The following is a 12326-nucleotide window of genomic DNA, read 5'->3' as shown; positions in this document are numbered from 1 at the left end:
GCGGGAGCTGTCACGTGACAACTTAGACTTTTTAGGCCGGAACCTCCTCTGGGTTTTGCGGCTGGGGTCTTTGTGGATGGTGATTTTTTTCTCGGTTCTTTGGTTTTTTTTCCCTCTCTCGTGCTAGTTTCTAGCGTCGTTGGTCAAAGTTTTGGCCCAGTCGCCGCGTGATCGTCCTTAGTGCATTTCCCTGCCCGCGGGTTTATTTTGTCCCGCTCCCCCGACCGGACAGCGACTTCGCCCGCTTTATTCACGGAGGATTCCGGCAGCTCACTTCGCCCCGCTCCTTTCCAAGTTGTCCTAAAAAATCCCCGGGATAGCTGACTGAGACACTCAAGGAACAAGCGACTTTGGGCTTCCTCGGGTTCCTTGGTGCTTCCTCGCGGTTCTTCGGCCCTAAAGAGCTGTCAGGCAAGCACTGCGTTTTCAAGCTATATATCCCCAGCGAGAGAAGCACATTGACCCCCAGTTTGGACCGTAGGGCGTGTGCGGCGGGGCTGTCAGAGGGCCTTACACCATTATTCTCAAGGTCGGGGATCCACCTCCATTAGGCCTGGCCATTCCAGGGCTTGAGCTGCTGCGTGAACCAAATTCCCACCGGCCAAAGACAAGGCTCCCTTGTTTCTTTTTCAGCGATATGTGGGTGACACCCACAGCCACAAGAACCTGGGGCGTGGAGAACCCACTTTCATTTATATGTGCTGTATATAAACGGTTTTGAGGAATCCAAGGACAGAAATCAGTTGCAGAGCGCTCTCAACTGAGGAAAGAAAATGAGCAAGTGAGAAAGGAATGAACTAGAATGCCAAAGTTCCTGACCCTGGGAGCTGTGGGGTGGCGGGGCAGAGGGAGAAAGAATAAAGGGAGGGGGAGGGGACAGAGTAACTTATTCTATTGTTGTATTAATAACAATCTCTTTCGGTTGTATTAATATTCAGATCCCATTTATATTTAGCACTCTCTTGCCTCTTTCCTTTCAGGATTTAAATAGCACAAGTTCGCTTTTCCCCCTGCATCAAATGAATAATATTATTTCTGTAACGTTTGACAAAGAAAGCACTTTCGTAGACTTTAGGGATTGGAAGGGACCTTAGAGGTTCTCTCGTCCAACCCTCTATTCAGGGCAAGAGTCTGCAAGAATCTCTTTGGCAGCGTTTCTTGATCTTCAAGACAGCTGCAGCACAATTCAGTGCCCGGATACCTCAAAAAATAAGTTTCATCCTGGGAGCCGTGGCGGTACCTGTAGTCCCAGCACTTAGGAGGCTGAAGTAAGAGGGTCACGAGTTTGAGACCAGCCTCTAGGGACAGGAAAAACAAAACAAACAAAAACCCAGCTTTAAAAAATTTAGTGAACAGGAAAAAAACAACAAAAACAGCTAAAATTTTTTAAAAATTAGTAAACAGGCTAATGAATAGAAAATTGTTCTGGTAAATACAGTTTTCCGATATTGAACTCTAACCCTCTCTAACCCAGGCTTGATGGCACACATGCAGTCCTAGAACTAAGAAAGTAGAAGCGGGAAGATCAGGAGTTCAAGGTCATCTTCAGTTACATATTGAGTTCCAGGTAACCTGGGCTACAGTTGAAACAGTATCTCAAAATCAAAAACAACAATAAAATGTAATGAATGCTTCTTTACCTTAGTTCTGTTTTTTGTTTGTTTTGCTTGTTTTTTTGGTTTGTTTTTTTAGTGTATGTGGGTGTTTTACTTGCTTTGTATATCGGTGTACCACATGTGTGCTTAGGGCTCCAGGGGGGCCAAAGAGGGCACCAGATCCCCTGGAACTGGAATTACAGACCTGTGAGCTGCCACGTGGGTGCTGGGAATCAATCCCCATCCTCTGGAAGAGCAGTCAGTATTCTTAACTGCTGAGCCATCTCTCTAGCCCCATCACTTAAATCTTTTATAATAATTTTATTTAACATATATGTGCAATTGACTTTTTGTCAATCTGTGAAAGTGCTATGGGAGATTCAAAGATACAAGACTACACTGACCTGTTGACCTGAAGACACTTATAGCCTTAGCAAGGTCAATAAAGAAACAAATGTAGAAAGCAGTAAACTGGGGATGTAGCTCAGTTGGTAGAATGCTTGCCTAGTATTCACAAAGCCCTGGTTTTTAGCTCCAGTACTGCACGAAGCCAGACACAGTAGTGCACACCTGTAATCTCAGCACTCGGGACCTATACATAGGAGGATCAGAAATTCAAAGGTCATCCCAGCCTCTATAGCAAGTTGGAGGTGGAGGAGAGGGGAGGGGAGAGTAGGGAGGAAGGGAGGGAGAGAGAGAACATACAAGACCACAAAACAAGGTATAGATAAGAATAGTGGGTAGATTAAGTGGAAAGTGGTGAAGTTAAGTTGGAATATTGATTACAGCATCCTATAAATATTAGCTGATTTTGTCCATGGGGTGGGTTTATTTATTTATTTATTTATTTATTTATTTATTTATTTATTTATTTATTTATACGGTTTTCGAGACAGGGTTTCTCTGTGTAGCTTTGTGCCTTTCCTGGATCTCACTCTGTAGCCCAGGCTGGCCTTGAACTCACAGAGATCCGCCTGGCTCTGCCTCCCGAGTGCTGGGATTAAAGGCGTGCCCACCACCACCTGCCATGGGGCTTATTTATAATCAAGCCTCTATTTAGCATTCCATTACCAAGATCTAGTGTTAACCACAAAACTCACAAGAACTGTGATTTGAGATGCATGGAGGGTCTAAGAGACTGTTGGCTTAACGTCCCATATGCAGGACCAAGCTAAGCATGGTGGTGGATGCCATGTAATCCCAGCACTCAGAAGGCAGAAACAAGATCACCAGAGACTCCATCCAGGCCAGTCTGATCAAAATAGTGAGTTCAAGTCAGGAAGTGGTGGTGCACTGTGAGTTCAAGACCAGCCTGGTCTACAGAGCGAGTTCCAGGACAGAGAAACCCTGTCTTGAAAAACAAAAACAAAAACAAACAAAAAGTGGGTTCAGGTCAGCCAGGAGTATATGGGTAGATCCTGTCTTAAGCAAACAATTTGAAACAATGGTTGTTGCGCTCAACCTCTAGAACCTACACTTTAGCTGATGGAAATAAATCACTTTGAAATTCAGACCGTGGGGCCGAAGAGATGGCTCAATGGTTAAGGGTGCTGGCTGCTCTTGCAGAGGACCCAGGTTCAGTTTGCAATACCCACATAATGGCTCACAACTGTACATAACTCCAGTTCCAGGGTATAGAGTACATACATACAGCAGGCAAAACAGTGAAACACATAAAGCAAAATAAATACATCTAAAGAAAGAAAAAAGAAATTCAGACTTCAAATATTAACCTGAAATCTTTTTGTTGTTATTGTTATTATTGTTGTTATTGTTTGAGACAGGGTCTCTCTATATAGCCTTGTCTGTCCTGGAACTCACTATGTAGGCCAAGGCTGGCCTTGAACTCACAGAGATCTGACTGCCTCTGCCTCCTGAATGCTGGGATTAAAGGAGTGCACCACCAAACCAAACTCTTTCTCAATACAGTTTCTTTAAAAATAATCGAGATGCGGGGCAATGATGGCTCACACCTTTAATCCCAGCACTCAGAGGAGGCAGAGGCAGATGGATCTCTGTGAATTCGAGGCCAGCCTGGTCTACAAAGGAAGTTCCAAGACAGCCAGGGCTGTTACACAGAGAAACCCTGTCTCGAAAAACCAAAAAGAAAAGAAAAAAAAATAATAAGCAGAATAAAACAAGGTCTATGATCCAAAGTAAGAGAAATGAAGGGGAAGAGATGGGGGGGGCGGACATTTTCGATAAAAAGCACAACCATTTCAGATGACCGAAAGGCAAGAAAAAGAGGCAGCAATCTGGATATCTCTAGAAGACTCTGCTTGTGAGATTTGTCTTAAAACTCAGCTCAACTGCATAGTTTGTGGTAGTGGGGCGACTACTTTCATGCTCTCCTTTGAAAAAACAAACACCACAATAAACCTGGCCTCTGGGGCCTGAGGGGGGAACGCACTTGCTGCTCTTCTGGAAGACTTGGGTTCAGATCCTAACACTCACAGGTTGCTCACAACCATTCCAGTTCCAGGGGATCTGAGTCCCCTTTCTGGCTCCTACCATCACTAGACATATGGAACACATACACAAGCAGACAAGCACTTATACACATACAAATAAATAAATCATAAATCATAAAAAAAACCCTCAACTATGATCATGCAGACATCCCAAGCATCTTGTTTGTTGGTTGGTTGGTTGGTTGGTTGGTTGGTTGGTTGGTTGGTTGGTTTATTGAAATGATCTCTTATAGCCCAGGCTAGCTTTGAACTCCTGATCCTCCTGCTTCCACTTCCCAAGTGCTAGGAAGATGGGTATAAACTGCAGCTGATTTTGCCATCTCTAATTCCATACCCTAATTCAGTTCTTCAGGAGAGGCTTACAGGGTACGAGATTAGATCCACCCTCTTTAGTCTGTCATTTGAGACCTTCAAAACTTTCTGTTCAGACTTGTTTCCTGCTGTACCCTTTCAAGATCCCCCACATCAAATCAAACATGGATGTACATAATCTGCTCTAAATATTCCCAGAACTTCACAAATGTCACACACCACACACACACACACACACACACACACACACACACACACACACAGAGAGAGAGAGAGAGAGAGAGAGAGAGAGAGAGAGAGAGAGAGAGAGAGAGAGAGAGAGACTTACTTTCATCTCTGCTCTTTGCTCTTCCATCTAGCCACTGTCCCTCCTAGTCCCCTTTTCAAAATGTCACTTCTCCTTCAAGGTCCCTATATAACATTGCCTACTAGACTCCCAGACCTGACTGCTCTTTCCTCTGAACTTCATGCATTAAGTGAAGGTTATTTGTAGAACCAAATCTTCCTGATGGAGTGAGTGGCTGGTTGTGTGTGGTGGTATCCCCAGCATTCTGTTCATTGGCTGTTGAGGAGTTTGTCTTGTTTTCCCCTCTGCCTCCTCAAACTAGATTTTGAGCTTGCAGGAAGAACTGAAGTACCATTCTGCTACCAGCCTTCTCATCCTTTCCAAATGGCCGGCACGCAGGACAGTATGTGCCTTTGCTCATTAAACCGCAGCATAGCATGAGGCAGGGAAGGATTTCCTAACAAAAGAGGGGAGGCCTGGGCTTCTGGAAGTTTCTGGGTAAAGAAAAGCTCCTATCTAGGTAGGATCTCCTAGGATGTAGGGAGATGGAAAAAGTTGTTCCCAAAGGGCTTTGCCATCTCAAGTTGGCTATAGTGTTGCCATAGCAGTCAGAACAACAAGGGACACCCTAATTTGGGAGTTCTCTGAAAGAAACCTGCCTCTTAAGTCCTAGGGCTCTCAGGCAAGGAGGGAAGAAGAAGTCCTTTGCGTGGCCTTTAGGATTTAGGTTTCTCAGCTTATCTATTCCTCAGAGAAGTGTGTCTGTGTCCCTTTCTGTCCCTCTCCCTCACCCCCCCCCCCAGCATTCCAGCCTAGGGTAGGGGGAGGTCAGTATACACAAAGCTTTCTGTGTATGGGGTGGTATGTATCCCCCCACCCCTCCACCCAGAGTATACAATGCCCCTTCTGCTCCATGCCCCCTGCCACCCTCCCCACCACCTCTCAACTGCACATGCCAGGCTGCAATTGGTCACTGGCTCAGGACAGCCCCCTCATGCTGGGAATCCAGGGGATTTTAAGCGGGTTCCAGAAAACCCCGCTCAGTTCCTTGACCCCCACTTTCTCCACCCCACAGACGCTCTGGGCCCTAGCCCCTGGCCCAGCTATGGCTCCTGGGGCTCCCTCATCCAGCCCCAGCCCTATCCTGGCTGCCCTGCTCTTCTCTTCTTTGGGTAAGTGGAGGCACTGAGTCCCGGAACCCCAAGATTCAGGTGGTCTCTCAGCAACCGCTCCCTTTCTCCACTGTACTCTTCCCTGCAAAAACCAGCAGGCGAGAGCAGGAAGGGCATGCTATGTTTAGGTGTCTGGAGGGAGGGTGTCTATCATTTAAAGGAAGCGGGGAAAGGTCTTTCTTTAAAAGACAGTAAAAGAGACAATAGAGAGCTTCCCTGAGCACCCAGTGTAGAAGTCAGCTGCCCTCAGATCCATGCAGACAGCCTGTCAGGAAGCAAAAGGGGGTATGGAAAAGAATAAGATCAAATCAAATCAAATTCATTCCCAAGTGGGGCAAGAGCTACCCAACCTTAATTTCCCAGAAAAGAAAAGTCAGGGAATATGAACTACTGAATGAGCCCACCCCTCTGTGATCTCCGCTTCTTAGATTGGGTTTCTGCGTGTGGCCTCTCATCCATGTGAGTGAATCCTAGGATCTTGTCCCAGTAAAGCCATCTTCCTTAAATTGATCGGCCTTTTCCTTTACCTCCGGCAGATGTTGAGTGAGCAAGAGAACATCAAAGCAAGGTTAATTAAGTAGATCCTTCCAAACTGCCTTGCATCCTGTGCTGGCAGTAGGCAAGCTGGAGTGAGGAGGGGGGATGAGCAGCAGGGGAGGGGAACAGTTAGAAAACCTAAGGTTCTTTCCTTGGTCAAGTTCAACTCTTTGGGTTGTAAATCCAAAAGTTAGACTTTCCTGGTTCATAGTGGACTATTCTGTGGTACCCCAAGACAATGGTGAAGACAGGAAGCTGGAGAAAGCCTTGGTAAAGGGAATGAGGAGCTAAGGAGTCTAAGGGCACAAAAGAGCTGTGCCCTACCCATAGACCCCCTGAGCAGAGTGGAGAAGGGCAAAGACTGGTGATATAATAGGAGAACCAGAAGTCAGAACCAATAAATGACCCTCTTTGTTAGATTGGGGATTCCCAAGAAGGCTCTAATTCCCAGGAGAAGGCAGAATTCCCAGGAGGTAAAGAGAAGATATTGCTTGCTGAGGTGGGGGATTCAGGACAATGAGGGCGAGAGTGGGTGTAGCATGAGCCTCCAGCGCTGTTTAGACAATGAGACTTTGTTTGGTTGCCCCCTCCTAAAGAACAGAAGAGTCTACAGTTGTCCCCATCCAGGGCCGGCCCACACACATAGTCTCCCTGGAATGACTCTGCTGTGTGGGTGCGTTATAGGGGTGGCACTCGGCCAATATGGCCAAGAAAGGGTAAGACGGCTGAACCACAGAGGTCCACAGGCAGAGTCACCTGAGTGCTGGACTTGGGGTCTTACTCTATGCCTAGCTTCTTTCTCCCCTGGCAAACAGGCAGACAGGACAGTTGTGCCCAGCAAGAAGACTCACGTTCTCTAGTCTTCTCTTCTTCTTTTGTCTTTTTGCAATAATTTGAATTTGCTGTACTCTGAAATACTACAAAGCTGCTAAAAGTAGGGTTGATGTCTATGAGTCAGCATGGAAAGCTATCCCAGATACATATATTCTTAATTCAAAACAAAGAAGTACATCATAATGCATTATATTATAAAAAGCTCCACAAAACAAATTTAGCCATTTGTTATAAGTACAGATATATCTTGAGTTTATGGCATTTATATTGAGTTGTGTACATAGAAAAAGCATATTTACTAACTGGTAATGGTGGTTCAGAGTGGGTGGAGACATTCAGAAAGAAATTGGTTGTTAGAGTAAGTGTCAAAGAGACATTAGCTTTATTGGTGTTACTTGAACAGTTTATAAGGATGTATGCATGGCGTGATGGTGCATGCCTTTAATTCCAGTACCCAGGAGGCAGCAGCAAGTGGATTTCTTTGAGTCCTAGGCCAGCCTGTTCCACATATTGAGTTCCAGGACAGCCAGGGCAACATAGTAAGACCCTGTCTTAAAACAAATAAGCCAGGCAGGGGTGGTGCACACCTGTAATCCCAGCATTTGGGAGGCAGCAGCAGGTGGATCTCTCTGAGTTCCAGGCCAACCTGGTCTACAGAGTGAGTTCAAGGACAGCCTGAGCTATACAGAGAAATCCTGTCTTGAAAAGAAAAAAAGAGTTAGATATCAACCATTGGCACAAGCCCAAAATCCCAATAATCAGAAGGCTGGGGAAGGAGGATAATTAGTTCTAGGAGAGTAAGACTATAGTAAGACTGCCTTGGAAGAGAGAGAGAGAGAGAGAGAGAGAGAGAGAGAGAGAGAGAGAGAGAGAGAGAGAAAGGGAGAGAGATAGGGAGGAGGGAGGGAGGGAGGGAAAGAAAAAAGGAAGAAAGAGAAGGAAAAGGAGACTAAAGGGTGGAGTGAAGGTTGGACACAACCCACCTTCTAGAACCCTACAGAAAAGCACTGATGTGTTTCCTGTGCGCTGAAGAAGCCGCCCCATCCAAGCACTAAGCAGACCTGAGCCTGCCTAGCTTTTGAGATCAGACAAGGTTGGATACGTTCAGGGTGGTATGGCTATGGCCTTGAGGAATAGCCTCTCTGTTGAGACCTTAAGCCGATGCAGCGTTTACTTTCACCAACCGAGTTAGTCCAGACAGAGGCAGGCCTCAAAATACTTGTGTCTTTGCTATGGCCTCGGCCCTGGACGGCGGACTGGCCTCATATCCTCTTTATGTCCGACGGGGCCCCCGTGCATCTCATTTCCCTCTGCTTGCAGTGCTGTCCCCGGCCCTGGCCATTGTGGTTTACACGGACAGGGAAGTCTATGGTGCTGTGGGCTCCCAGGTGACCCTGCACTGCTCCTTCTGGTCCAGCGAATGGGTCTCAGATGACATCTCTTTTACCTGGCGCTACCAGCCTGAAGGGGGCCGAGATGCCATTTCGGTGAGTGCATGAGGGGGTCCTGGGGTTAGACAACGGATAGGGGGCTTCAAACAGCAGAAAAGAGAACTTGGGCTGCAGACGGGAAACTGTTTTATGAGCCATAAACTCAGCTGCAGCGTAGGTAGCAGTCTTCGTTACCTTGCCTGTATCTGTGTGCACGGTCCTCCCTCTCACAGGCCAAGATCTGTTACCCTGAGTCTGGAGTCGAGTTTTGGCGGCTTTTCACACTCGGGTTCTCAGATCACACGATTTCCCTCATTCCTCATAGATCTTCCACTATGCCAAAGGACAACCTTACATCGACGAAGTGGGGACCTTCAAAGAGCGCATCCAGTGGGTAGGGGACCCTCGATGGAAGGATGGCTCCATTGTCATCCACAACCTTGACTACAGCGACAACGGCACTTTCACTTGTGATGTCAAAAACCCACCAGACATAGTGGGCAAGACTTCTCAGGTCACACTCTATGTCTTTGAAAAAGGTGTGAGAAGGGACAAGGGACAGCGGTCTGGGAGGCAGTTCAAGGAGGGTATCAGGGCGGACTGATAGACGGGAGGGGGGGAGGCGGGGGGGGGCAAATAGCCTCATCTAATCTGCATGTCGTACTGCAAGCCTTTAATCTCAGCTCTGGGGAGGCTCGGGGGTGACTGCTTGGGTCACACAGTGAGTTCAAGACCAGCCTGGGATATATAGCAAAACTGCTGTGGGGGTTGGGGGTGGGGAGCGGTGGGGATAGGCATGATGGTTCTGACTGTAATCCTCCTAGTACTCCAGAGGTAGAAGCAGGTCGATCAGAAGTTCAAGGCCATCTTTGGCTACATAGCAAGTAGCCAACGACTACTTAAGGCCAACCTGGGCTACGTGAGAGCCATCCCCCGCCCCCCAAAATAACATAAACTAATCGTAAAAACCTGGGAAGGGAGGCAAAAGGCAGCCTTGGCTAGAATTTTCACGTTTCCAGCCACTGGAAATAGGCGTAGTGCGAAGCTTCTGCCCTCCCCCCCTCCCCCGCGACCCACGTTATTTCTTTTTTCGTCCCTTCCTAGTGCCCACTAGGTACGGGGTGGTGTTGGGAGCCGTGATCGGGGGCATCCTCGGGGTGGTGCTGTTGCTGCTGCTGCTCTTCTACCTGGTTCGATACTGCTGGCTGCGCCGGCAGGCGACCCTGCAGAGGAGGCTCAGGTAAGGGGCGGGGCCTGACTCCCCACCTTCTATCCAGGATCCCCCGAGACTGCTTCAGGGGTGGGAGGGCCAGTGAAAAGAGGAAGTGCGGCCCGCTGGGAGCGGGCTCCAGTGAGACCAATCCTGCTGCAAACCTCTTTCCACAGTGCCATGGAGAAGGGGAAATTTCACAAGTCTTCTAAGGACTCCTCGAAGCGCGGGCGGCAGGTTAGCGAGGCATTAAGCCGGGGAGGAGAACGCTGGGAACCCGGGGACATCAGTGAAGGATGGGGCGCGGCGGGGGGAGGCAAGGTCAAGCCCGAGGTTGATGTGCGCAATCCTCCCCGCAGACGCCCGTGCTGTATGCCATGCTGGATCACAGCAGAAGCACCAAAGCCGCCAGTGAGAAGAAGTCTAAAGGGCTGGGGGATTCTCGCAAGGATAAGAAATAGCGGTTAGCGGGCCGGGCGGGGGGTCGGGGGTCTGCGACGGAGTCCTCCAAAGGCTCTCAGGTGGTGGTCATCGAGATGGAGCTTCGAAAAGATGAGCAGAGCTCGGAGCTCCGGCCTGCAGTCAAGTCCCCCAGTAGAACCAGCCTCAAGAACGCCCTCAAGAACATGATGGGCCTGGACTCGGACAAGTGACCGTCACATCCAGGCCCTGTCAGAGCAGGGGGGACCTAGGCTCCTCTTTTCCCAGGTCTAGGTGTTTTCCTCTTGCTCCTCAGCCCTGCCCTGCCCTTACCTCCCAATGAGATGTAAAGTTTCATTTCAACCTTCCTTTCCAAGTTCTTGGATTCCTCCTTCACTTTTACCCCTCGGCTTTCCGGGAGCCTAGGGACTAACCCTATTCCTCGCCTGCCCCAAGGGCTGTGTGTTTGGTGCCTATCCCTCAGGCACCGAGAAGAAAGGGACCTTGATAGCCTCTGCCCAACTCCAGGCCACTTAGCCTCCCCCCTCCCCTACCCCAGCTGATCCCCTGGCTCTCTCGCGCTCTCTCTCTTTTCCTTCCCTCCAGTGGCCCAGCTCCACACTCTTGTCTTTGGGCTCAAATCATCCAGATCAGACTCTCCATCAGGGTTTATTTAGGTTGTCGAGTATTTTTTATTTGTTCATCCATTTTTTTTGTTTGTTTGTTTACCTGAGCCGGTGCCCCCATGACTGAGGACCAATGACGTCATGTGGCTTTTGCAGCTCCCCACTCCCTAAGTCTTTACTGGAGAGCCAGCCAGCCCACTCAGTGGAGCCCCTGATCCTCAGACCTCAGCTACATGATTGATGCCCTCTGGCCACACTGGAGCACAGCTCTGGGACTCAAGATTTGGGGAAAGAGAAAAAAAAAAAAAAAATGGATCGTCACAGGTCAGGGGTGGAGCAGGGGGCTTTAAGAATCAATTATCAGACAGAAAACAGGAAAACCAAAGGAGACTAGGAGGGAAAGAAAGAGTTTGTGCTCCCAGGCACAGGGGATTGTTAGGATTTTTCTACATTCTGTACATTTCTTCTACCACCTCCAAACGTCCTTAAATGTTTAATAAACACTGACATTTCCAGACGCTGCTGCCTCTGTCTTGCATTTTCTAGTCCTCATAAGAATCCCTACCTCTTCTTCTCATTCCCAGCCCACGTTTCTTCCTCATTAGCTGGTTTTAGTTGTCAGGTTTGATTTTGTGGTATTGGCCCATGTAGCATAGTGGGGGAAACTCTGAAATAGGCTTATAGACACAGTTATATATATATATATATATATATATATATATATATATATATATATATATATATATATCTGGGGAGCTTGTACTACGTTCTAATCTGTGTCTGGCTCTGCTTTTACGTGGGTGGAAACACAATAGCTTTCTTTCCCAAGACCTGAATTCTAAAACATGCCAGCCACTCACAAGCTGTGTTCCCCAGGGTGGTTACTTGCTTTTGGTAAGCTTGTTTTGCACTTCATAAACCATTCTACCCACCCTGTGCAATTCCCAGACCTTTTGTGAGAATCAAGAGACTGTGGTTCTTCTTAGGAGGAACCTTCCTCAGCTATCAGCTTAGTGGTACATATTGTAACACATGACTAAGTTATCAAGGGTCAGGTCCTCAAAAATGTCTCTAGTCTTGCCTAAAGGGATTCATTTTGGAGATGGAGAAATGGGTCAGATGACCCACATGGAGGCTCACAACCATCTGTAACTTCTGTTCCAGGGGATCTGACATCCTCTTCTGGCTATGTGGTCAACAGGCACTCATGTGGTACACAGACATACATGCAGGCAAAACACGCATACAAATAATAAAATAATTTTAAAAAAAAATTAAAGGAGTGTGCTTTATAAACTAGCACACATCTCATTTACCTTTACAAATATACATAGAACTTTATGCTAAGCATGGAGATACATACCTATAATCCCAGCTCTTGGAAGGTACAGGCAGGAGGATCAGAAGTTCAAGACCAGTTCTGACTAAATAGC

The 12326-nt window shown here is 47.7% G+C and overlaps 1 protein-coding gene across 1 annotated transcript; it reads left to right on the top strand.

The window, feature by feature from the left end:
* Positions 1–5598: 5598 nt before the first annotated feature.
* Positions 5599–11411, top strand: Mpz (myelin protein zero). The gene is made up of 6 exons (XM_028860091.2): positions 5599–5836; positions 8528–8694; positions 8963–9176; positions 9742–9877; positions 10024–10084; positions 10207–11411. Exons 1-6 carry the CDS (start codon positions 5617–5619, stop codon positions 10306–10308), a joined length of 900 nt encoding a protein of 299 aa, XP_028715924.2. The 5' UTR covers positions 5599–5616; the 3' UTR covers positions 10309–11411.
* The last annotated feature ends 915 nt before the right edge of the window (positions 11412–12326 follow it).

The sequence above is a fragment of the Peromyscus leucopus genome, chromosome 15 (genome assembly GCF_004664715.2).
Source record: "Peromyscus leucopus breed LL Stock chromosome 15, UCI_PerLeu_2.1, whole genome shotgun sequence".
Lineage (NCBI taxonomy): Eukaryota > Metazoa > Chordata > Mammalia > Rodentia > Cricetidae > Peromyscus > Peromyscus leucopus.
This window is presented reverse-complemented; position numbering and strand designations above follow the sequence as displayed.

Excerpts from the sequence above, each read along its gene's own strand:
- Mpz (XM_028860091.2), top strand. The coding sequence starts at position 5,617 with ATGCCAGGCTGCAATTGGTCACTGGCTCAGGACAGCCCCCTCATGCTG. Across the intron at positions 5,837-8,527 it reads CCTGCTCTTCTCTTCTTTGG|TGCTGTCCCCGGCCCTGGCC; the intron begins GTAAGTGGAGGC and ends CTCTGCTTGCAG. Across the intron at positions 9,878-10,023 it reads ACCCTGCAGAGGAGGCTCAG|TGCCATGGAGAAGGGGAAAT; the intron begins GTAAGGGGCGGG and ends CTCTTTCCACAG.